Consider the following 25,563-nt stretch of genomic DNA (forward strand, 5'->3'; position numbering starts at 1 on the left):
TACAGACTTCTAACATCTGAATAAGTGAGGCAGCATGATTTATCTTGAAATAAAATCTTAAATCTGCCATACTTTGAAACTGTAGTAATTGACCTAGAGTTTGTTTTTAAACTCTGCTCAAGCAACTGAATATAAAGTGAAAGTGAAGTTGCTCAGTCGTGTCCGACTCTTTGCGACCCAACGGACTGTAGCCTACCAGGCTCCTCCCTCCATGGGATTCTCCAGGCAAGAGTACTGGAGTGGGTTGCCATTTCCTTCTCCAGGGGATCTTCCCGACCCAGGGATCGAACCGGGTCTCCCGCATTCCAGGCAGACACTTTAACCTCTGAGCCATCAGGGAGGAACCATATAATTTGTCACAGAGGAGCCAAGCCAACCCAAGGGGAGTTATGCCGTGAAGTGGACACGGGTACCCTGCTTAGGACCACTATACATAGTTGTGCCCAACTCCAGAGGCCAGAATTACATGGTTAGCCCAGATACGGCAGCCCTGCCCCTCTCCTTCTGCATTTACAGCCTATTTCTCTCTGCTGCTACTGTGTACATGCGCAGTCATGTCTGACTTTTTACGCCCCATGGACTGTCGTCCTCCAGGGTCCTCATCCATGGGATTTTTGGGGCAAGAATACTGCAGTGGGTTTCCACTTCTTCCTCCAGAGGATCTGGAGGATCTGAACCCATACCTCCACACCTTCTGCATTTCAGGTGGATTCTTTACCACTGAGCTACCTGGGAAGTCCCTGTTTCTCCCTAACAGACTCTAAAAACCTAGGGAATCCTAAGTGTGACACTGTCCTCTCAGGACCCCAGCTACTTGCCTAACATCTCCACCTAGATGTCCACTGGACATCTGAAACTTACCCTTTCAAAACAGAACTACTGACTCCCCACTCCCCAAATCCAGCTCCTCCGTCAGATGCTATCACTTCTCAGCTTCAGCTTCCAACAGGTTCCCACATACCCAGGCCCCCACATGCTGTCAGGCACTCTATACACCCCTCCTGCTGGTCAACCTGTCACCCTCCTTCTCACTATGCTTAGCAGCACTGCCCTTTTTCTCACTTCTAGAAGGCTTCATATCTGTCCTTGTTTTAAGCCACCGAACAGCTGCTCCTGCCACGGTCCCTCCCTTCTTGTCTTTCAAGCCTCAGTTTAAATGGAATCTCAGAGAGACTTCTTCTGACCACTCAACAAAAGGAGCCTCCCAGTCACTCTGGCACAAATTATGTTATTTTTAAAGCATCTGTCACTACGTGATATTTGAACACATATTTACAATTTATCTCTCCCTAGAATATAAACTAGGGACCTTGTCTTTTGCTGACCACGGCATCCTAGTTGCTGAGACACAGTTGTGACCCAGTAAGAATCTGCTCCGTGACTCAGTGGAAATGAGAAATAGCATTTGCTCTTATCTCATCACAGTCCCAGGTCAGGTCTGGGACACCAACGAGAACCAGGATATCACACGGTAAACAAAAAGTTTTCTGAGTAAATATTCTCTGTAAAATATCCTGCAACTCAAAACAGTGGTGGGCATCATTTCTGCTTAAAAATTGCTTTAAAAAATTAAGTTCCTATATATAATCGGCTTTTAAAGGGCATCCTTTGTTAACTCAAAAGCTACTCTGAAATTTCACAATCCAAAAGAGAAAGTGGGTAAATCTTGCCTCTGTCCCCAAAGAAAGTACCTGCCCCAACTTTGAACAATTTTTGGAGCACCTCTCTTACTGGAATAGGTCATACAAAAATGGTCAAACTAGTCATCTTAGCTTTTTTTCTTCCTTTTTTAAGGTTTTTTAAAATAACATTTCTTTCTTAAAAGTTAACATGTGCATAACAGGAAACCAAAAAACACAAGAAGCAAAAAAAAAAAGTCATTCATAATCATATGCAGTTTATCATTTGATGTGTCCTTTTAGGTCTCACTTGTGTATTTTCACAACTAAGCATCCATTTTTATGTAATCAAGGACATATAGTTATGTATCATGCTGTTTCACAAAAATGGCTCCATGTTTTTTACCATTTCAAAGTCCCAAAGCTATGAGTATTTTGATAACCAAGCATGCAATATATTTTAAATTTAATGAATTTCAAGATAAAATAATATAGGAAATAATGCATTTTATCAGGAAGCTACTGGCATACTCCAATCAAATCTCTTTTTATATTCATGAAGAAAACCGTCTTAAGATTCTGAATAAGGTTAAATCAAGGTCAGTTTATCAGAGGTTTGTATCAGAATGCTAGATTTTAAAAAAAAACCTTGTTTCCTATGATAATCAGAAAAATGTCTAGAAACATTAACTCTAAAACCACTGCTTTCCCATTATCCAATCAATCAATCAATCGTCTGAAATTCCATCCTGCATAGCTCATTCTGAGTCAACCAGGTAGAATACAGTCTAATAAAATGTTCATGGTAATGAAATTGGCAATATTCTTGTCATGCACTTAAACAACTAAGAAGGTGTGGGTCACAGAAATTAGTCACACAAAATCTGTTTTATTGACAAAAAGAACACAGCATACCTGCATACTTTGTTACATCTGCAAATTTATGTGGGTGTATATATATATATATATATATAGTGACGTTAGTACCATTTCTGATAGCTTTTGTTTTAAAGTATTTTATATCTTTACCATGTTCAACTGTTCCTCCTTTTAATCTATTTTTGATGAAAAAGGACACTACTTGCCATTAGTGAAGAAAGAACTCTCTGTGCAAGACAGAATTCAGTCCTTCACCTTACTCAATCTGAAAGACAAATTTATGGAAGCCACGGGATAATCTATTTTATTACATTTTATCAGTAAGCTGGCACATCCCAATCAAATCTCAGTTTACATTCATGAAGAAAATCCTCTTAAGAGTACATGACCCATGGAAGACACATTTGTGTCTATTATGATCAGCCATCTGGGAGAGAAAAGGAATGGTTGTCGGGGGTGGGGGGCGGGTGGCGGAAGAACTACAAGAGGGTTAGGTTCAGATGAACCATGGAGCTGACCCTAGACAAATCTAGGTCCTTCAAAAGCATTTTTGAAACCATGTCAAAAAAATAAACAGACAGGCTTCCCTGGTGGTCCAGTGGCTAAGAATCCACCTTGCAATGCAGGGAATACAGGTTCGACCCCTGGTCAGGGAACTAAGATCCCACATGCCGCAACTAAGACTCAATGCAAAAATAAATTAAAAAAAAAAAATCAACACCCACAACAAAGAGAATAATCAGAACATGTTCTGCTGGAGTTCTTTCCAGCAGGGCAGCTCCTGAATTCTCACTATGCAGCAAGTGACTGGACTCAGAAGAAATCAAACCCACTCTAAACAGAAACCAGTTCCAGAAAAGCATCATCACTTCCTTCCTTTTCTTTTTTTGGCTGCACTGGCTTATTGTTGCTGCTTTCCCTAGTTCTGGCATATGGGCCTCTCCAGTTGCAGCGTGCTGGCTTAGTTGCCCTGAGGCATATGGGGTCTCGGGCTTCCCAGGTGACTCAAGAACCTGCCTGCAATATGGGAGACAGGGCTTTGACCCCTGGGTTGGGAGGATCCCCTGGAGAAGGAAATGGCTACCCACTCCAGTATTCTTGCCTGGAGAATTCCATGGACAGAGAAGCCTGGTGGGCTACATCCATGAGGCTGCAAAGAGTCAGACATGACTGAGCAACTAACACTGTCACTTCATATGGAATCTTAGTTCCCCAGCCAGGGACCAAACCGGTGTCCCCTACGTTGGAAGGCAGAGTCTCAATCACTGCACTTGCCAGAGAAATCATATCACCTCCTTCCTTAATAGAAACTGTTCATAAACTACAAAGAAATAGAAAAACCTATTTTATTAAAAATACCATTTATTATGAACACATTCTTTAAAAAAAAACATAGGTAACACAACTGTGTAGCCACCAGTGACATTACCTGAACTCAAAATCTCATACACCTCCTTCTACTACACATTACACTACCTCTTACAAAAGAGGAAGATTCTGAATAGCACTCGGTAATCTCCAGCATACTAAGAATATCATTCATCTGTAACTTCCTGCAATCCCATATACTTCCAACATAACATTCTAATATCTCAGTAATGTTTATATATATATATATATATATATATATATATGAAGTCTAGTTAAAATGAACAAGAGGAAAGTCCTTTCTTAAGAGACCCAAGGCAATAAATTCAAAGAACAGTGGGGAACGGAGGTAGCAAACAAAGAAAAACAAAGAGAGAAGCATTGTGCCCTTTCTCTGACTTGCCATTTGTCCAGGTGAGAGAGCACCTAGTTGGCAGTGGCAGAGGTGGTAACAGAGTGAGAAATGGGGCATAATCCCTACCATCAAGGAGTTTTCAATCAAGTGGGAGATATTATTTAAGAGAAAAACACAAGGTAGTATTCCTTACCTGTCTTCTGTGAAACCTGTATGCAGGTCAATAAGTAACAGTTAGAACTGGACATGGAACAACAGACTGGTTCCAAATTGGGAAAGGAGTACATCAAGACTATATATTGTCATCCTGCTTATTTAACTTACATGCAGATGTCACTCTGAATGAATCACAAGCTGGAATCAAGACTGTCAGGAGAAATAACAATAACTTCAGATATGCAGATGATACTACCATTATGGTAGAAAGCCAAGACAAATTAAAGAGCCTGTTGATGAAAGTGAAAGAGGAGAGTGAAAAAGCTGGCTTAAAACTCAACATTCAAAAAACTAAGACCACAGCATCCAGTCCAATCACTTCGTGGCAAACAGATGGGGAAACAATGGAACCATGGACAGACTTTATTTTCTTGGGCTCCAAAAGCACTGTGGACAGTGACTGCAGCCATGAAATTAAAAGACACTTGCTCCTTGAAGAAAAGCTATGACAAACCTAGATAGCACATTAAAAAGCAGACATTACTTTGCCTATTAAGGTCTGTCTAGTCAAAGCTATGGTTTTTCCAGTAGTCATGTATGGATGTGAGAGCTGGACAATAAAAAAGGCTGAGAGCTAAAGAATCAATGCCTTTGAACTGTGGTGTTGGAGAAGACTCTTGAGAGTCCCTTGGACTGCAAGATCAAACCAGTCAATCTTAAAGGAAACCAATCCTGAATATTCACTGGAAAGACTGTTGTTGAAGCTGAAGCTCCAATACTTTAGCCACCTGACACAAGCCAACTCATTGGAAAAAGACCCCGATGCTGGGAAAGACTGAGGGCAGAAAGAGAAGGGGATGACAGAGGATCAGATAGCTGGATGGCCTCACTGACTGAATGGACATGAGTTTGAGCAACTCTGGGAGATGGTGAAGGACAGAGAAGCTTGGCATGCTGCAGTCCATGGGGTCACAAAGGGTCAGACACTACTGAGCAACTAAACAACAAGAATTTCCAATGCGTGGTAGGAGTAAGCCTAGGGCATTTCTGGGGGATGAGAGCAAGCTTTAGGAAAGACATCTCAATCAGATAGTAAGGAAGAGCAGGATCACCAGGTAAAAATCAGGCACGAAAGACAAGAAGAGTATTCGAGCCAAAGAAGCAGAGGGTACGTCACGAGACACTGCAGGTGGTTGAGGGTAGTGTTCAGGAACCTGTAGTGCAGGTCTGGGTGGAGGATGGCTGGGGGACTAAAGACAGGAATTATAGTGCAAGAAAAGCTCTAAAACAACAAAGGGCCACATTTCTTAAAGGATCTTGTAAACCTTGTTATGGAATTTCTGAATTTTTCCTTAGGGATTCATTAAAGAATTTGAAGCCACAGAGAAGACATTCTTAAAGTAGTATTTCTGAAACAAAACTACAATTGCAAGGGGGAAAACACGGGAGGGAGCAAGAGAGAAGACAGGAAGACCAATCAGAAAGTTTTTACAGAAATCCAGGTTCCCAGGCTGGCACTTCAACCAGGATTCAGGGCTGGGGACTGGTGCTAGAAGGGTAAGAGGTGACCACAGTCCTGCAGACACACTGCTCTCCCCGCTTAATTTTGAACAGTGGTTTTCACTCTCAAAAGTATCCTAGGTTGCATGGTTAATTACACAGTCACATTAGCCATTCAGAACTGACAGACTTGGTGACTCCTCAGCTCTGAGAAGGGAGATGACGGATTTGGGGATGACGCCCTAGCCTGAAGTGCAGCATTCACCAAGGTATTCAAGAAGAAGGGCAGACAACTTCTTATGCAACTGGAAGAACATCCTAAAGGGTACACAGACAACAGATAGTTTTAAGGGGCTTAATTCTAGGATCCTCAACTTCCATATACATTTTTATTCCCACTTTTATTGAGAAATTATTGACATACACAACTACGTTTAAAGCATTCAACACAATGGTGTAATTCATATATATTGTGAAATGATTACTGCAATAGGTTCAGCTAACGTTCACCTTCTCACATACACACAATAAAAAGAAAGAAAAAATAGTTCACCTTTTGATGAGAACTCTTGGGATTTGCTCTCTTCACACATTCTTTTAGACCTGATCTACTGGGCACAGTTCTCCCCACCACCCACCCCTTTCACAAACACTCCTTTCCCATTTACAGTAGGAAGGCACCTCTCACCCTTTCAAATTCTCTAGAGCACACTGCCCCAAGATGTGGAAAATCCTCGAGCAGAAAAATGCCAGTGTTTTAAATACCAGTGTTAGCAAATTTTCCTTCAATAAAACACTCTTAAACCAGAAGACCAGGGTGTTCTGTCTTTCCAAACCTTACCTGTCCTTTTGACCCACTCCAGTACTCTTTTCTGGAAAATCCCATGGATGGAGGAGCCTGGTAGGCTACAGTCTATGGGGTCACAAAGAGTTGGAAACAACTGAGCGACTTCACTTTCACAGACAAATTAAGAGAAGTATGGTATTTTGCTCCTTGGCGAGGCTGTTCTGAACTCAGGTATATTACAGAACAAGGCAACAAAAGGAATGGCGATTTTTGTTTAATGATCTTGCAATTTCCACCATCCAGCTATTATCAAAATACATAAAAATATGGCTAGGTCAGGAGATAGAGATCCATAGAAAAAACAAATCAAAGCCCTGGAAAACCTATCACATCTAAGTGATAGGTTTATCACTTAGATAACCTTATCTGTGCCTTATCTGTCTATACTCATCCAGAAATCAAATTCCCAGGTGAAATACTTGTCACAGGACACATGTTAACATTTTTATTTAAACTGACAAAATATAGAATACACGCTGGTTTAGCTGAGTGGTTTAATAACTGGTTTTGCCAGAGGGACTTCCCTGGTGGCTCGGAGGGTAAAGCATCTGCCTACAATGCAGAAGACCAGGGTTCAATCCCTGCGTTGGGAAGATCTCCTGGAGAAGGAAATGGCAACCCACTCCAGTATTCTTGCTTGGAAAATCCCATGGACAGAGGAGCCTGGTAGGCTACAGTCCATGGGGTCGCAAAGAGTTGGACACGACTGAGCAACTTCACTTTCACTTTGGCAAAGTGAAAGTTGGACTCTCTTTATAAATTGGATGAACTAAATCTGAAGCTCCTATATTCTGATGAAAATACAAATACACAAGTAGATAAAAGCATTTTACCAAATATCATATATTGGCAAATGTTCATTAAAATGAACAATTTTTAGTTTGCAGGCGGCAGCAGAAAGCCGGCGCACTAAGCGCGGCCGAGAAGAGCGACCCCACATCCGAGGTCAGGGGCAGGGGTCGAGCGTGCCAGGCTGCGACGGCGCAGGAACGGCCGAAAGGGGCTACCCTGCGTCTGAGGTGAGGGGCGGCGGCCGAGAGGAGACACCCTGCGTCCGAGGTCAGGGGCGGCGGCCGAGAGGAGACACCCCACGTCCGAGGTCAGGGGCAGCGGCCAAGAGGAGACACCCCGCGTCCGAGGTCAGGGGTGGCCGGGAGAAGCCACCTCGCGCCTGAGGCCAGGGCTGGCAGCCAGGACGAGCAACCCGAGGAGCAGTGGCTGTGCAGGCACAGGAGGGCCTAGAGGAGCTATCCCACCTTGAAGGTCAGGAACGGCGGCGGTAAGGAGATACCCCTCCTCCAAGGTAAGGAGCAGCAGCTGCGCTTTGCTGGAGCAGCCGTGAAGAGATACCCCACGCCCAACGTAAGAGAAACCCAAGTAAGATGGTAGGTGTTGCAAGAGGGCATCAGAGGGTAGACACACTGAAGCCATACTCACAGAAAACTAGTCAATCTAATCACACTAGGACCTCAGCCTTGTCTGACTCAGTGAAACCAAGCCATGCCTGCAGGGCAACCCAAGATGGGTGGGTCATGGTGGAGAGGTCTGACAGAATGTGGTCCACTGGAGAAGGGAATGGCAAACCCCTTCAGTATTCTTCCCTTGAGAACCCCATGAACAGTATTAAAAGGCAAAATGATAGGATACCAAAAGAGGAACTCCACAGGTCATTAGGTGCCCAAAATGCTACTGGAGATCAGTGGAGAAATAACTCCAGAAAGAATGAAGGGATGGAGCCAAAGCAAAAACAATACCCAGCTGTGGATGTGACTGGTGATAGAAGCAAGGTCCGATGCTGTAAAGAGCAATATTGCATAGGAACCTGGAATGTCAGGTCCATGAATCAAGGCAAATTGGAAGTGGTCAAACAAGAGATGGCAAGGGTGAACGTCGACATTCTAGGAATCAGCGAACTAAAATGGACTGGAATGGGTGAATTTAACTCAGATGACCATTATATCTACTATTGCGGGCAGGAATCCCTCAGAAGAAATGGAGTAGCCATCATGGTCAACAAAAGAGTCCAAAATGCAGTACTTGGATGCAATCTCAAAAACGACAGAATGATCTCTGTTCATCTCCAAGGCAAACCATTCAATATCACAGTTATCCAAGACTATGCCCCAACCAGTAACGCTGAAGAAGCTGAACTTGAATGGTTTTATGAAGACCTACAAGACCTTCTAGAACTAACACCCAAAAAAGATGTCCTTTTCATTATAGGGGACTGGAATGCAAAAGTAGGAAGTCAAGAAACACCTGGAGTAACAGGCAAATTTGGCCTTGGAATGCGGAATGAAGCAGGGCAAAGACTAATAAGAGTTTTGCCAAGAAAATGCACTGCTCATAGCAAACACCCTCTTCCAACAACACAAGAGAAGACTCTACACATGGACATCACCAGATGGTCAACACCAAAATCAGATTGATTATATTCTATACAGCCAAAGATGGAGAAGTGCTATACAGTCAACAAAAACAAGACCAGGAGCTGACTGTGGCTCAGATCATGAAATCCTTATTACCAAATTCAGACTCAAATTGAAAAAAAGTAGGGAAAACCGCTAGACCATTCAGTTATGACCTAAATCAAATCCCTTATGATTATACAGTGGAACTAAGAAATAGATTTAAGGGCCTAGATCTGATAGACAGAGTGCCTGATGAACTATGGAATGAGGTTCGTGACACTGTACAGGAGACAGGGATCAAGACCATCCCCATGGAAAAGAAATGCAAAAAGGCAAAATGGCTGTCTGGGGAGGCCTTACAAATAGCTGTGAAAAGAAGAGAGGTGAAAAGCAAAGGAGAAAAGGAAAGATATAAGCATCTGAATGCAGAGTTCCAAAGAATAGCAAGAAGAGATAAGAAAGCCTTCTTCAGCGATCAATGCAAAGAAATAGAGGAAAACAACAGAATGGGAAAGACTAGAGATCTCTTCAAGAAAATTAGAGATACCAAGGGAACATTTCATGCAAAGATGAGCTCGATAAAGGACAGAAATGGTATGGACCTAACAGAAGCAGAAGATATTAAGAAGAGGTGGCAAAAATACACAGAAGAACTGTACAAAAAATATCTTCATGACCCAAATAATCATGATGATGTGATCACTAATCTAGAGCCAGACATCTTGGAATATGAAGTCAAGTGGGCCTTAGAAAGCATCACTACGAACAAAGCTAGTGGAGGTGATGGAATTCCAGTTGAGCTGTTTCAAATCCTAAAAGATGATGCTGTGAAAGTGCTGCACTCAATATGCCAGCACACTTGGAAAACTCAGCAGTGGCCACAGGACTGGAAAAGGTCAGTTTTCATTCCAATCCCAAAGAAAGGAAATGCCAAAGAATGCTCAAACTACCACACAATTGCACTCATCTTACATGCTAGTAAAGTAATGCTCAAAATTCTCCAAGCCAGGCTTCAGCAATACGTGAACCGTGAACTCCCTGATGTTCCAGCTGGTTTTAGAAAAGGCAGAGGAACCAGAGATCAAATTGCCAACATCTGCTGGATCATGGAAAAAGCAAGAGAGTTACAGAGAAACATCTATTTCTGCTTTATTGCCTATGCCAAAGCCTTTGTGTGGATCACAATAAACTGTGGAAAATTCTTGAAGAGATGGGAATACCAGACCACCTGACCTGCCTCTTGAGAAATCTGTATGCAGGTCAGGAAGCAACAGTTAGAACTGGACACGGAACAACAGACTGGTTCCAAATAGGAAAAGGAGTACGTCAAGGCTATATATTGTCACCCTGCTTATTTAACGTCTATGCAGAGTACATCATGAGAAACGCTGGACTGGAAGAAACACAAGCTGGAATCAAGATTGCCGGGAGAAATATCAGTAACCTCAGATATGCAGATGACACCACCCTTATGGCAGAAAGTGAAAAGGAGCTAAAAAGCCTCTTGATGAAAGTGAAAGAGGAGAGTGAAAAAGTTGGCTTAAAGCTCAACATTCAGAAAACGAAGATCATGGCATCTGGTCCCATCACTTCATGGGAAATAGATGGGGAAACAGTAGAAATAGTGTCAGATTTTATTTTTTTAGGCTCCAAAGTCACTGTAGATGGTGACTGCAGCCCTGAAATTAAAAGACGCTTACTCCTTGGAAGAAAAGTTATGACCAACCTAGATAGTATATTCAAAAGCAGAGACATTACTTTGCCTACTAAGGTCCATCTAGTCAAGGCTATGGTTTTTTCAGTGGTCATGTATGGATGTGAGAGTTGGACTGTGAAGAAAGCTGAGCACCGAAGAATTGATGCTTTTGAACTGTGGTGTTGGAGAAGACTCTTGAAAGTCTGATGGCTATCAATTAAAACAGCAAAGTATTATAAATTTTAATAATTCTTAAACTTAAAAAGTGAATATTTATTGGAAGTGCATCTTGATAAAATACTGGACTGCTTCTTCTCAGTTCACATACCCTTGAATGATTATAATATACTCCTGGTGTCAGACAGGGGTCAGCATCAATTTTATTCCTATTTCTTGTCTTTATAAGGATGAGCACTGAGTAACGTTATCTACTCAAGAAGGTAGATTGAAAATGAAGGAGTTTTGATAAAGGAAGATCACTCAGTTTTTTGAACTCTCCTGAGTTATACACCGCCCCCCCCCCAAAATCACACAGTGATCTGTCATCTAAAATTACTTTCAGTAATCTTTAGGCATCTCAAATGCACTGTAGTCATCACCATCCCCTCTCAACCTGCTCTGAGAGCAAGGGTATCTCAGACCACTCATCAGGTTCTGCTTTAGTTTAGTTTGAAAGCAAGGGGTTCAAAACTTACTGAATGGCAAACAGTTTGTAATCATTAGAGTAATTCAACTTCACAGTGTCTGGGAGATGTATTAAAAATGCTTTACCAAGACTTATCAAAGCAGTATTTGTTATGTTTTTTCTCTCTTACTTAGAGGCACCTGATGTAATCTATTTTGATTTGAAAGGATTCAGTTCACTTCAGTTCCAGTTCAGTCGCTCAGTCATGTCTGACTCTTTGCGACCCTGTGAATCGCAGCATGCCGGGCCTCCCTGTCCACCACCATGTCCCGGAGTTCACTCAGACTCGCGAGAAGGCTGCAGATGCAGAAGCAAAATCCAGGAGAGAGGCCCTGGGGCTCCTCCACTGAGAGGAGGGAAAAGGATGATTAAGAAGCAACTAAGAGTCCCTTGGGCTGCAAGGAGATCCAAGCAGCCCATCCTAAAGGAGATCAGTCCTGAGTGTTCATTGGAAGGGCTGATGTTGAAGCTGAAACTCCAGTACTTTGGCACCTGATGCGAAGAGTTGACTCATTGGAAAAGACCCTGATGCTGGGAAAGATTGAGGGCAGGAGGAGAAGAGGACGACAGAGGGTGAGATGGTTGGATGGCATCCCTGACTCAATGGGCATGAATTTGGGTAAACTCCGGGAGTTGGTGATGGACTGGGAGGCCTGGTGTGCTGCGGTCCATGGGGTCTCAAGGAGTCGGACGTGACTGAGCAGCTGAACTGAACTGAAGTGTGTACAGAGGGTTAAGAAGCTGGGGAGTTTCCATCTGATTGCTTTTATTGTCTCAGTGAAGAGAAGAGTTCACTGGGGGAAAGGGCATTCATGTGCTGGCTGACTCTGTAATGCAAGGTGTCTCCCTCCTTCTTTGACTTCTAAAGTTACCGGACAGCAGACTGGGCAGGTTGAATTCTATATTCTGAGAAAAGCTGTAACTAGGTAAAATCTGCATTTGAAGGAGTAATTTGTAGAGAAGCCTCAAGCTAACATTCAAATAGAATGTGGGAACTCCTGCGGTGGACCGACGGCTAAGACTCAGCGGTCCCAATGCAGGGGCCCCGGTTCCACCCCTGGTCAGGGAACTAGATCCTGTGTGCCACAATGAAGGTTAAAGACCCCATATGCCACACTAAGGCCCGCACACCCAAATAAGCAAAACAAATAAGTATTTAAAGTAAAACGGGACATGATTATAAATTCTAAAACCAGAAGTAGTAATAGGATATCACATTTACTCTTATTATTGCTTTCAAAATCAACAAAACGGATCTTCAAAAATCTCCAGAGGTGTTTAAGCATCCAGAGCTTATTAGATTTTCTCTCCTTTCCTCCAGACTGTTTCCTTCTTTCCTCTAGTTCACCTTTTAAAAATATATTATCACCAGCAATATTTTCCTCCATCCTAGTTTCAACACGAAAAGTGTTCAAAGTGTTTAAAACTGTATAATACACAATGAGCTTTCAGGTGTTCTCTAATTTGATCCTTCAACAGTCTTGAATGTCGGGGCAAGGAAAGCATCTCAGTATTCAGAAAAATGAAGTGACTTGACCTTTCTTAAGAGCAGAGCTAGGGCTCGACCTGTCTTGTGACCCCAAAGGCAGTTATCTGTTCCGCTACCGCTCCACACTCCATTTACAATAACAAAGGCAGCTCATGCTTCTTTCAACTTCAGAGTAATTTCAAACTTGCCCAACTGTTAAAGTGAAGAAGCCTGTATTAAAATCCCAATTCTCTGCCTATCTTGAACAGATCTCACTCCCTCCCTCATAATAAGGAATCTAGATAATCCTTGCAGCAGCAACTAATGTACTCATAGACTTCTGCGACGTACACATGCAGTCCTAATCACAGAAATTCTGCACACCTGCAGGAGGATATATGCTAATATTACCCAGAGCTGTAACAGTGTCTCGGGTTTCTCCCTAATGCAGTGAACCCAAACAAGAAAGCCCTCATGTTTCCACTGAGCCAGCAAAATAAAACTCTCCCCACAGTAACCACATGCACTGGTTTCTTTTTGATGCTGGAACAAATGACCATAAACTTGTGGCTTCAAACAGCAGAAATTTATTATCTTGCAATTCTGAAGGCCAAAAGTCCAAAACGATCTCAGTGGATATGAGACTGAAGGTCTGTGTCCACTACAAGTTTACATGTTAAAGCCCCAATCCCCTATGTATCCATGTATGCTCAGTCATGTCTAACTCTCTGCGACCCTGTGGACTGTAGCCCACCAGGCTCCGCTGTCCATGGGGTTTTCCAGGCAAGAATACTGGAGTGGGTTGCCAATTCCTCCTCCAAGGGATCCTCACGACCCAGGGATCGAACCCCCATCTCCTGCATCTACTGCACTGGCAGGTGGGTTCTTTAACACTGAACCACCTGGGGTGATGGTATTTGGAGGTAGGGCCTTTGGGAGGTAATTAGGTCAGGGAGAAATGGGATTAGTGCTCTTACAAGAAAGCTCTTATACCACATGAAATTATGTGGTGTAATTTCAGCAGTCATCTGTCTGAAACCTGGAAAAGGGCCCTCACCAGAATCCAACCATGTTGGCACTCTCCTTCCAGACTTTCAGCCTCTAGGGCTGTGAGAAATCAATGCTTCTTCCTTAAACCACCCAGCCTACAGTAATTTGTTAAAGCAGCCCAAACTGACTAAGACACTGGGCTTAAAACTTAAGTGTAGGCAGGGCTGTGTTCCTTCTGGAAGAACCTGAGGTGAACCCTTGGCTTGCCTTTTCCAACTGTTAGAGGCCACCTGCCTCCCTGGTATCGAGGCCTCCTTTCAGTGCGTGCACCACTTTGACCTCTGTGCCCACTGTCACATCTGCTCTGACCCTCTTGCCTTCTCTTTCACCTGCAAGAATACATGTAACTATATTGGCCCCACCTGGATAACCTCCCAATCACAAGACCCTCACTGTAGTCGCATCTGCCAAGTCCCTTTGGCCATCTAAAGTGACACGCCCACAGGGGCTGGGGATGAGAACACTGAGCAGAGAGGGCTGGTGTTCACCTGGACTGAAGCTGCACCACGCGCAGCTGCTGGCCACGGGCCATGAGAGAAACAGGAAGGGGTTCCCAATGAGCAGCCACTCAACCGGTGACAGGCAGGCCTAGAACACACTGCAGGGCGTCCACTCTCCTGAGAGTGCTGCTGTTCGAGACTGAGGGTTAATACCTGAAGAGAATTTTAAATACTTACAGCTAGTGAGTGGCATGGTCATTAGACAAAACTGATGTACTCTTCTAATCCCTATGACAGACTGCCTCACATCCAGCTACCATCAAGACTGGTCCAGATATAAAAAGGACATATTCCACACAGACCAGTCTGGATTAAGAATGAACCTGATAACCCAGTTCAGAGCAGAACAGAAAGGAGGTTCTAGATCCAGGCTAAGGTTAACTGCTTTCACCGTTGCCATTTTTAGAAAAAGAAACTGCAAGTACATGAACTCCATGGTGCATCTAAAAGAAAGCCTGAGGTGATGCGGGAAGCACTGTGTTAATTCAGTCTGAGTAAATGTGTCTTCATGAAGGACTATTGTTATTGTCCTGAGATCCTTTTACAGACCCCTCCTGAGAAGTAAAGAAATTACGAAGCCCAGAGTGTTCCAAATCAAGTCAGCTATACCTCAGAGAGACATTAGCCTTAACAAGGTTATGTTTCTATTCTGAATACTCATTGGAAGGACTGATGCTGAAGCTCCAATACTTTGGCCATTGATGCGAAGAGTCAACTCATTGGAAAAGACTCTGATGCTGGGGAAGACTGAGGGCAGGAGGAGAAAGGGGGCAACAGAGGATGAGATGGTTGGATGGAATCACCGACTCAATGTATATGAATCTGAGCAAACTCCGGAAGATAGTGGAGGACAGGGAAGCCTGGCATGCTGCAGTCCAAGGGGTCACAAAGAGTCAGACACAACTGAGCAACTGAACAACAAGTACTCTTTACACATATAGAACATCTAAATCTAGGCATTTGCTACATAAATTTCCCAGGACTTGGTTCCATGAAATATACAGTTTAATAAAATTTGAATTTTTTCATTTAACATTCCAGGCATGAAACTCCCTTTCCTCAGAATTCCTCATCTTACATGCATTCAAGTCAGGACATTATTGTACCAGATAACTGGAAGATCTTGAAGACATGAAGACTTGGGTTTGAATTCTGATCTTAATACCTGCTGGTTGTGTGACCTTGGGGACATTGTTTAACCATTTTAGCTTCCTTTTCTTCATCTCTGATGGTAAAGTAACAATATTTAACTTGAACCGTTGTTCTGGGTATGTAATGAACATAAGAAAATGTTCAACAGTTGCTGGTGTATTGATGACAAAGATGGTGATGGCTGATACATTGAGGCCTGTTGGTTATTTCTGTTCTCCAGGAGAGAGAACAAGTTCCCTGCGATGTGGGGTCTACCTGCCACAGGGACATATTTATCAGGCATATATGCATGTACTATTTGCTCAGTCATGTCTGACTCTTTGTGACTTCATGGACTATAGCCCGCCAGGCTCCTCTGACCACAGAATTCTCTAGGCAAGAATACTGGAGTGGGTAGCCATTCCCCTCTCCAGGGATCTTCCTGACCCAGGGATTGAACTCCTGAATTACAGGCAGATTCTTGACCATCTCAGCCACCAGGGAAGCCCCCGGTTGCTGCCTAATTCTCTAGGGTAGCTGCCCATCTTCTCACGCAACACACACCTATTCCCTGAGATGGGCATAAAGCCCTCCATAACCTTTCCCCGTCAGCTCGGCAGCCACTGCCAGTCTAAGTCACCTACAGACGCATCCTTACACTTTGACCACACCTGGATGACTAGCAGTGCTGCAGGCTGCCTCCTGCATTGCAGGCAGATTCTTTACTGTCAGAGCTACCAGGAAAGCCCTCTACTTCCCCCGTCCCCAGCCAGTTCAGGCACGGCCCCAAAGCATGATCCACTGCTGATGGACGGAGGGGGAGGAAGAGTTTTTCTTTGATGCACTCATCTCTTTTTCCTGTCCTCTTTCTTCCTTTCATCCCCAGGTCCTCTTCCCAATCTCTGCACTGGCTTCAAGAGTTGATCTAAGCGGTCCCCATTAGGACCTCAAAGTCTTCTATGTAGGTCTTAATTACATACAAGATCCTTACACAGGCATTGTTCATTAAAATAAACTTCTGGGCACAGAAAAAGAGTAAAGCAATAAACAAAATCCAATCTAATGGACAGTAATCCAGGCATATTCACAGAAATAACTCCTCTGTTTTTAAGACAAAGACTTTTCCCCATGTCCTGTGCTCTTCTAGCATCGGGCTATTCTTAAACTCGTATTCACCATTAAGTAACTATGGGATAGGAAGGGCTGTTTCTACTAGTATAGAGAGGAAGTAGGGAAATATGAAGTGAGGTTTACTGACAATCCCCTCAAAGACTTACAGCTGGGGGGCTGCCCTTCTAGAGTGACGGAGGTCCCAACACCTATCTCAAAATCCAAGAGAAGCACATCAAGCACTCTACCAACCCTGCAGAAATGACAGGCTTTGATCAAACAGTTACCTAAAGGAAGGGTAAATTGTCATGACCTTATTCTCATAGCTTCCTACAATTAAATGGAAAACAATGCATTTAAACATGCAAAGACTAAGTCATGTTTACAAATCACCTCTTATTTTTTCTGAGTTTACTATAAAGAACACAAATTCAGAAGACCAAGAAATCATGTGATTTACACATCTGATGTTTTTCCCACATAAAAAAACATGTCTTAAATAAGTTTTCTCCTTCATATTATGTATTTTCTCCTAAGCCTGTATCAGAAATGCCAACTCTTAGAAATAAAGGTAATGGAAAAATAAATTTTGATCTTAACAAGCCCTAGAAAACTTTAAATAAACTATCAATACCACCTTCCAATTCTTTTGCAATGATACAAGCCATTGTTTGAAATTCTCTAGCTTTTCACATTTTTTCCTTTGGAATGTTAAAAAAAAAAAAAAAAGACAGATAAGGTCTATACAATTTGAGCAAGAAAGTCAATCTTTCCAGGCAAGTTCTGACATACAAGATCAGAAACTGAATTTCCCTCTGCTGGAAAAATGCTATTTCAAAAATATGAAGATAATACAAGATATTTTCTATGGCCTTCAATTTAATCTCTCAGTATAGATTTACAGTTTTGCTATGTTGACTTACAGTCGTACAAGACAGAATTCAGTGACCTGAATATGTCCATTCCCTTTGAAGCACGTATTAATGACCACTTGCCTTTAGAAAGCAATTCCTTCCTATGGAAAGCTAAGTAACACACCCCATTTTTTATTCCTACTTTGTGAAATCTTGTGAAACAGAACAAGCTTGTTATGGAAAAAGCTCAAGAACATATTGCCATCAACAGCATTCCATTTGCCTGCCTCTTCTCATCCTAGCATGTTCTTGAGAACAGAACAAGAAACCCCACTCAGATAATCAGTGAACCGCAACGAACAGACCCCAGACCCAGATGACTCAGTGGAGGCTAGGCGAACTAAGGAAGAAAGAAGAGAAAAGCTATTTTAACAGGCATATAAAAAAATGAAAGGTCAAATACGGTATTTTTAAGGTAAGCATTAAGCATTATAAGCATAAGACTTTCTAGCTCAGGTTAAGATCTGTCTTAGATTTTTAAGCCAAAAGTCACATTAATGAATATACTTTCATATCTCACAACCCTCCTCACCTTCAAAATCTTTCCTCTCTTCATCATCCAAGAGAGCTTTTCAACCTTATAACCAAATAGAATCTACACTAACCAATTTGCTAAGTTTGTTAATAACTCTCTACCATCCAACCAGTTAGGAAGATCTTGAGTTAAATCCTCCTGAACAAATGACATCCAACACCAAAAGCTTGGTTGCCTTTATTACTCTTACTTCATCAAGCTTATGAATGAAAACCTCTACTTAGTTTATCTTATAATTGCTTGTCCAACTTATAAAACTTAGATAGGCACCTTTTTACACTGTATTTCTCTTAAATACTCTTTAACCATTTACTTTCCTAAAAAACAATAATAACCACAAGGAGCTTAGCCTGGTGTGCTGTGACAACCCAGAGGAGTGAGACTGGGGGGGGGGGGGGGGTAAAAGGGGGGCTCAAGGGGGAGAGGATTTGTGTATATTTATAACTCACTTGTGTCGTACAGCAGAAACCCACACAGCATTGTAAGGCAATTATCCTCCAATTTAAAAATTTTTTTTTAATTTTAAAAAGCAATAATACTTATCACTATAAGACATTAGTCATTTGGCTCCTAACACATTAAATGGCTAATTCAGTCCTCCTAACAACTCAAAGGGAAAGTACTCTCTATAATATAATTGTAAAAAACAGAAACCATGTAAGCCACCTGTAAAGAAATCTACACACACAAACTGTGAATCCTACAACTCTACAGACTTTTGGCAGAAGAGGGAAAACATTCAAAGAAATTAGCAGTGGAAAACATGTTTAAGTTTTTCAGTTACAAGAGAAGGCAGAGATATGATGAAATTTACAGCCAGAAAGTTTAATATGAAGTGACTGCACTCACCGTTTGATGGTTTCTGTCACAGTAACGCAGTCCAAAATAGTCCACCTCCACAAGGTTTATGTGACGAAACACGTGTTCAAGGACAACGGACCCTTTCGTTGACTTCTGCAAAAATAATTCACAGGTTGTGTCTTTTTTTTTCTTTTTAATAAGGTGTCTTGTCTTTCTCAGTGGGTCACAGCCACAGTTCTCATCTTTTATTAGCTTTGCTCACATGGAAACAATTTTATTAGCCCACAGTTCCCTCTTTAAGTTTTGCCTCAATTACAAAGAGATTTAAGTATTAAATAAATACTTCTGAAAAACAATTTTAAATTATTATTTATTATAAATTAATGAGATGCTTTTCTTATGACACTAAAATATCAAGACAAAGTTATTATTTTAATAAAGATAATAGCTTACACGAAGTACGTCTAATAAATTCATCAAAAAGAATTTACTTTGGTTAAAATCCCATACTTCTCTCACTTTAAAAAGCAGTTTTCACCAGGATCATTACTTCCACAACTAATGCAGAAGATATATAAAGTTTAAATAGCAATTTTTAATGGGCTTCCCTTGTGGCTCAGCTGGTAAAGAACCGCCTGCAATGTGGGAAACTTGGGTTAGATCCCTGGGTTGGGAAGATCCACTGGAGAGAAGGGAGAAGGGAAAGGCTACCCACTCCAGTATTCTGGCCTGGAGAATTCCAGGGACTATACAGTCCATGGGGTCGCAAAGAGTCAGACACAACTGAGCGACTTTCACACACACAGAGCCAAAGCTTTTTAAAATTTTTATCTCATTTTGCTTCATAAGGTTTTATGTTTTATTTTTTAACTGAAATATAGTTGGCATACAATATGACATTAGTTTCCAGTATACTATATGATTTGACATTTGCATACATTCTGAAATGATCACCATGATAAGTTTAGTAACCAACTAGTCCCACACACAGTTACTACAACCTTATTGACCATATTCCTTATGCTGTATATTACATCTCTGTGATTATTTTAATTGGAGGAAAATTACATTATTGAGATTATTTTGCCACATATCAACATGAATCGGCCACAGGTATACATGTGTTTCCCCCGTCCTGAACCCCCCGCCCACCTCTCTCCACTCTATCCCTCCGGGTTGGCCCAGAGCACCAGCTTTGGGTTCCCTGCTTCATGCACCGAACTTGCACTGGTCATCTATTTCACATATGGTAATGTACATGTTTCAATGCTATTCTCCCAAGTCATCCCACTCTCGCCTTGTCCCACTGAGTCCAAAAGTCTGTTCTTTACATCTGTGTCTCCTTTTGCTGTCCTGCATGTAGGATTGTTGGTACTATCTTCCTAAATTACATATATATATATGTATACACACTAATATACTCTGCAATTATTTATTACATAACTGGAGGTCTACATCTCTTAATTCCTTCACCAATTTCACCCTCTCCCTTCTGGCAACCATCCGTTTGTTCTCTGCACTACCGTCTATCTTCATTTTGTCTTAGTTTGTTCTGTTTTCAGATTCTACAGGCATTTGTCTCTCCCTGTCTGACTCATTGCTTTTAGCACAATGTCCTCTAGATCCATCTATACTGTCACAAACAGCATGGCTTCTTTTTTTAATGGCTGCCTAGCATTCTGCTGTGTATAGATGCACACCACCTCTTTATCCACTCATGTATCAATTAACACTTAGGTTGCTTCTACATCATGGCTACTGTAATAAGGTTGCAATGAACACTGGAGTCTGTATAGCTTTTCAAATCAGTGTTTTTGATTTCTTCATGTAAACACCCAGAAGTGAAACTGATGGATCATATGGCAGTCCTATATTTAATTTTTTTAGAAACCCTCATACTATTGTCCACACTGGCTGCATCAATTTACATTCCCACCAGCAATGTACAAAGGTCCCCTTTTCTCCACAGTCTCATAAACACTTATTATTCGTTGCCTTTTTGATAATACCCATTCTGACAAGTGTAAGGTGGTATCTCACTGTGGTTTCGATTGCGTTTCCCTGATCCTTAGTGATACAGAGCATCTCTTCATGTGTCTGTTGGCCATTAGCATGTCCTCTTTGGTAAAATATCTATTCGGGTGTTCTGCCTATTTTTAAATTGGGATGTTTGTGTGTTTTTGACATCAAGTTGTATGAGTTTTCTGTGCACCTTGGACATTAAACCTTATTGGATATATGGGCTGCAAATAACCTTCCCTCATTCAGTAAGCTTTTTATTCTGTTGATATTAATAATTTCCTTTCTGTGAAAAACTTTTTAGTTTGATACAGTCCCATTTGTTTATTTTTGCTTTTGTTTCCCTTACCTGAGAAGATATTTCCAAAAAGTATTTCTCAGACCAATGTTGAAGGGCACCTTGTCTATGTTTTAAGAGTTTTATGGTTGCAGGTCTTATATTTTTCATCTTTAATCAATTTTGAGTTTATTTTTGTATATGCTGGGAGAAAGTAGTCCAATTTGATTCTTTTTCATGTAGCTGTCCAGTTTAACAAAGATTATTGAAGAGGCTGTCTTTCCCCCATTTTGTATTTTCTTGCCTCCTTTGTCACAGATTAATTGTCCATAGCTCAGGTTCATTTCTAGGTTTTCTATTCAGGTTCATCGATCCACATGTCTGTTTTGTGCCAGTACCATATTGTTTTGATTACTGTAGCTCTGTAGTATAGTTTGAAATGAGGGAATGTGATTCCTCCAGGTTATTTCAAATTACTGCTTTTGTGCTGGGATTCAAAGCATGTCAGGTTTAGCAGTCACTCTTTAAGAGTGGAGTCTTTGTTTTCTACAGCCCTTTAGCTCTCCTGTCTTCAAAACCAGATATTCTGGGGGCTTGTCTTCCCAATGCAAAATTTTGGGCTGGGGAGCTCAAAGTGGGGGTTGCACTTTAGGGAAAAATTCGGCAATGGTGATTATCTTCCTGTTTGTGGGTCACCTTCCCAAGGGGTGTGGGTGTGAATTATACTGAAGCTTTGTCTCTCCCACCCGTCTCATTGTGGTTCCTTCTTTACATCTTTACTTGCAGAAAATCTTTTTTTAAACTCTTCAGGTCATTCCCACAGATGGTTGCTCTGTAAATAGGTGTAATTTTCACGTGCCCATGGAAGAGGTGAGCTCAGGGTCCTCCTCCTCTACCATCTTGGCCACTACCACCAAGGCTTTCATTTTCAATCCTTACCTAACAAACCTACAATTAAAGCCACCAAAGTTAATGTTCTGAAAATGTCTTTGTCTAGATATTAGACTTTATCTCTTTCATATAAACACAGACATAAGGAAAATATTTCCCTTGTCTGGTAAATGCTAATACCTATCTAAAACATCTAATCTCTCCCCTTCCCACTACATATTCTTTAAAGATTATCATCTAACATGTTAAATATTATCCACACAGAACCATTTAATCAGAAAACATTACTCCATAAACACATTAATCTCAAAAAGAACCTATTTTGATGGTATACCTACAGATAGATTTTTTTCTTCCTTTTTTCTCATCACTGACAGGTACAAGAAATTCACAGGACATTACACATTATGAGGCAGGACTTTGTTCAGTTGCACTTTCTTCAGAGAATTACCATTTCATACATACTCATGTAAGATGAGAACACTGCATTGTTTTGAGAAAATAGATTGTAATATAAGGGAAATGTTTTTGATTAAATATAAAATGGGTGATAAGAGGTGATAAAATAACACACTGGGAGAAGACAGTGCTTGTTACAAATCCCATAAATTACTTTGGTTAAACTTAATTGGTCTTTTGTTCAAAATCCATTAGATAATTTATAAACAAAAAGCCTTGCTATGAAGTATCTTAAGGTTGTTAGACATTTTCTGCTATAATAACAATGCCACAACCCGAAAATGTCTCTTTGTGCTCATGTACCTATGTCTTTAACTACAGTAAAAATCTCCTAGTGAAACTACTCTTTCAAAGGATAGGCCTATTTAAATTTACAATGGGCACTGCCAAAAAGACCATTACAATTCATGCAAGGAGAGTACATGTCTCAATGCCCTTGCCAACATTTGGATTGAGCAAAATTTTTCCAATCTGATTGAGCAAGAAAGACGGAAGGACTAATTATTTTAATTTGCATTTTCCAGACACTAATAAGTTCAGTTCAGTTCAGTTGCTCAGTCGTGTCTGACTCTTCGCGACCCCATGGACTGCAGTGTGCCAGGATTCCCTGCCCATCACCAACTCCTGGAGCTTGCTCAAACTCATGTCAATCAAGTCAGTGATGCCATTCAACCATCTCCTCCTGTTATCCCCTTCTTCTGCCTTCAATCTTTTGCAGCATTGTGGTCTTTTCCAATGCTTCTTAGCACTTTGGTTAGTTATTCTCTAAATTGAAGTTTATAAGCAAATTCCCTTAAATACTTCTAATACCTGTACAATTTTACTTAGTTTATTTAGTTCTTCATTCCATCTGGAAACTATTTCTGTGCTTGGAATGAGGATCTAATTTTGTTTCCAAATGGATAGACAACTAAACCACTATTTACCTAGAAGGCCATCATTTCCCTTTTGACTGAAGCAAATTTATCATCTACTAAACGAATCCTCATTCTATGCCATGGATTACTCCTAAACTAATCCTTCAAGATTTTGTTAACTTTAGTTTAATATAGTCTGTTGATCTCTATCATTCTCTTTCAAATTTGTCTCTGCCAATTCTTAGACATTTCGCTCTACTACAGGAAGTTTAGAATCAGCTTGCCAATTTAATAAAAAATTCTGTTAAGAATCTGACTGAAATTAAACTGAATTGACAGACTAGATAACTTGGGAGGTAATGATATGATATTTACAAAGTGAAACCTATATGATTTTCTATTATATCCACCAAGGAAATTTTATATTTTTTTCATGTAAGTCTTACAAAATTCAATTTGGGCTCTGTGGTAGGTAGAAGTTATAAAATGTGCTCCCCTCCCCCGCAAAAAAAAAAAAGTCCTGCTCTAATCCCTGGAACCAGTAAGTACGATCAAATATAAACCTTCTTATTGTGTTATGTGTTACAATTTTTTACATTAAAATGGGAAGATTATTGGATTATGTTAGACGTAATCACTTGGGCCCTTATAAGCCAAACACATTGTACAGCAAAAGAGGAAGGCAGAAGGGAAATCAGAGATGTTTAAAGCATGAGAACAACTCCATAGGTCCTTGCTCCTTGAAAGATGGAGGCGGCCATGTTAAACAGCCTCAAGAAGCTGAGAGTAAGCCCCAGTTGACAGCCAGGAAGGAAGTGGGAACCTGAGGCCTACAACCACAAGAACTGGATTTTGCTAAGACCTTGAAAAACTCTGAAAGTCAATTCTTCCCCAGATCCTTCAGGTAAGAGGCCAGCACCTTGATTCAGTCTTATGAGCCTGAGCAGAGAACTGATTCACGCCATCCTGGGCTTTAGACCTTCAGAATGGTAAGAAAACCAATAGGACTATGTTTAAACCACTGATTAGTGGTAATTTGTGATGCAGCAATAGAAAACTAACACAGGCTTAATTTTAGCTATTTTATAGTTGCTGTATTATACTTGCTGCCTGGCTATTGTTACTCTCCCGGCAAGCGACTGAGTTTCTCCACTGCAGGCACTGCAGACATCACCCGACAGTAAGTGAGGTCTTCTCCACATCCTAGTATCACAGCCACTAAACCTGGAGCTTATTCCAACCTCCTCCCATGAGTCTCCTGCCCACGTGCCCCTGGGCTACAGTATTCACTTTCAATTGTTTTTCACACTTGCCTTTTGCCTCAGTAATTTTTTTCAACAATCTCTGGTTAACTGCGATCAGCTGATTTTCCAGGAGGCTATGGAAAAGGCACATGCATCTTTCCTGTTCAAAACAATTTCAGAAGGCTGCCATTCAAGCCAGTGCTCCACCTTGATCTAATCTCTTCTCTGGGTCTGTTCTATCCAGGTACAGACAGGAACAGGTAGAACCAAAGAATTCTTCTATCCCAAGCAGGTAAAGAAGTGCTTTGTGAACAAAAGAGGAATGATTGATGCTTAAAATTACATCAGTGAAATGGGGCAGATCTTTTAAAATATACATATAAATTAAGGCTTCCTTTATATATAAACATTTTATACTTCTATTTCTACAAGAAATGTTAGCCTTTTCACATATATCCTCTCACATACAGCCTTTTTATGCTACTCAAAAGGCATAAAAAAGATTAAATGCCCTACTAATAAACACCAATACAGTATACTAACACATATATATGGAATTTAGAAAGATGGCAATGATGACCCTGTAGGCAGGACAGCAAAAAAGACACAGATGTGTATAACGGACTTTTGGACTCAGTGGGAGAGGGAGAGGGTGAGATGACTTGGGAGAATGGTATTGAAACATGTATAATATCATGTAAGAATCGAATTGCCAGTCTATGTCCGATGCAGGATATGGCACGCTTGGGGCTGGTACGCGGGGATGACCCAGAGAGATGTTGTGGGGAGGG

General features: G+C 41.3%; 1 protein-coding gene across 2 annotated transcripts in view; it reads right to left on the bottom strand.

The window, feature by feature from the left end:
- Positions 1 to 25,563, bottom strand: part of LOC120861001 (band 4.1-like protein 4A) — a 289,057-nt gene that overhangs the window by 158,998 nt on the left and 104,496 nt on the right. For both annotated transcript variants that reach the window (XM_040236708.1, XM_040236707.1), the window contains exon 3: positions 19,074 to 19,178. In XM_040236708.1, coding sequence (XP_040092642.1) covers positions 19,074 to 19,178 — 105 coding nt within the window. The remainder of the gene's footprint in view (positions 1 to 19,073; positions 19,179 to 25,563) is intronic.

Source organism: Oryx dammah, unplaced genomic scaffold (assembly GCF_014754425.2).
Source record: "Oryx dammah isolate SB20612 unplaced genomic scaffold, SCBI_Odam_1.1 HiC_scaffold_11210, whole genome shotgun sequence".
Classification (NCBI taxonomy): domain Eukaryota; kingdom Metazoa; phylum Chordata; class Mammalia; order Artiodactyla; family Bovidae; genus Oryx; species Oryx dammah.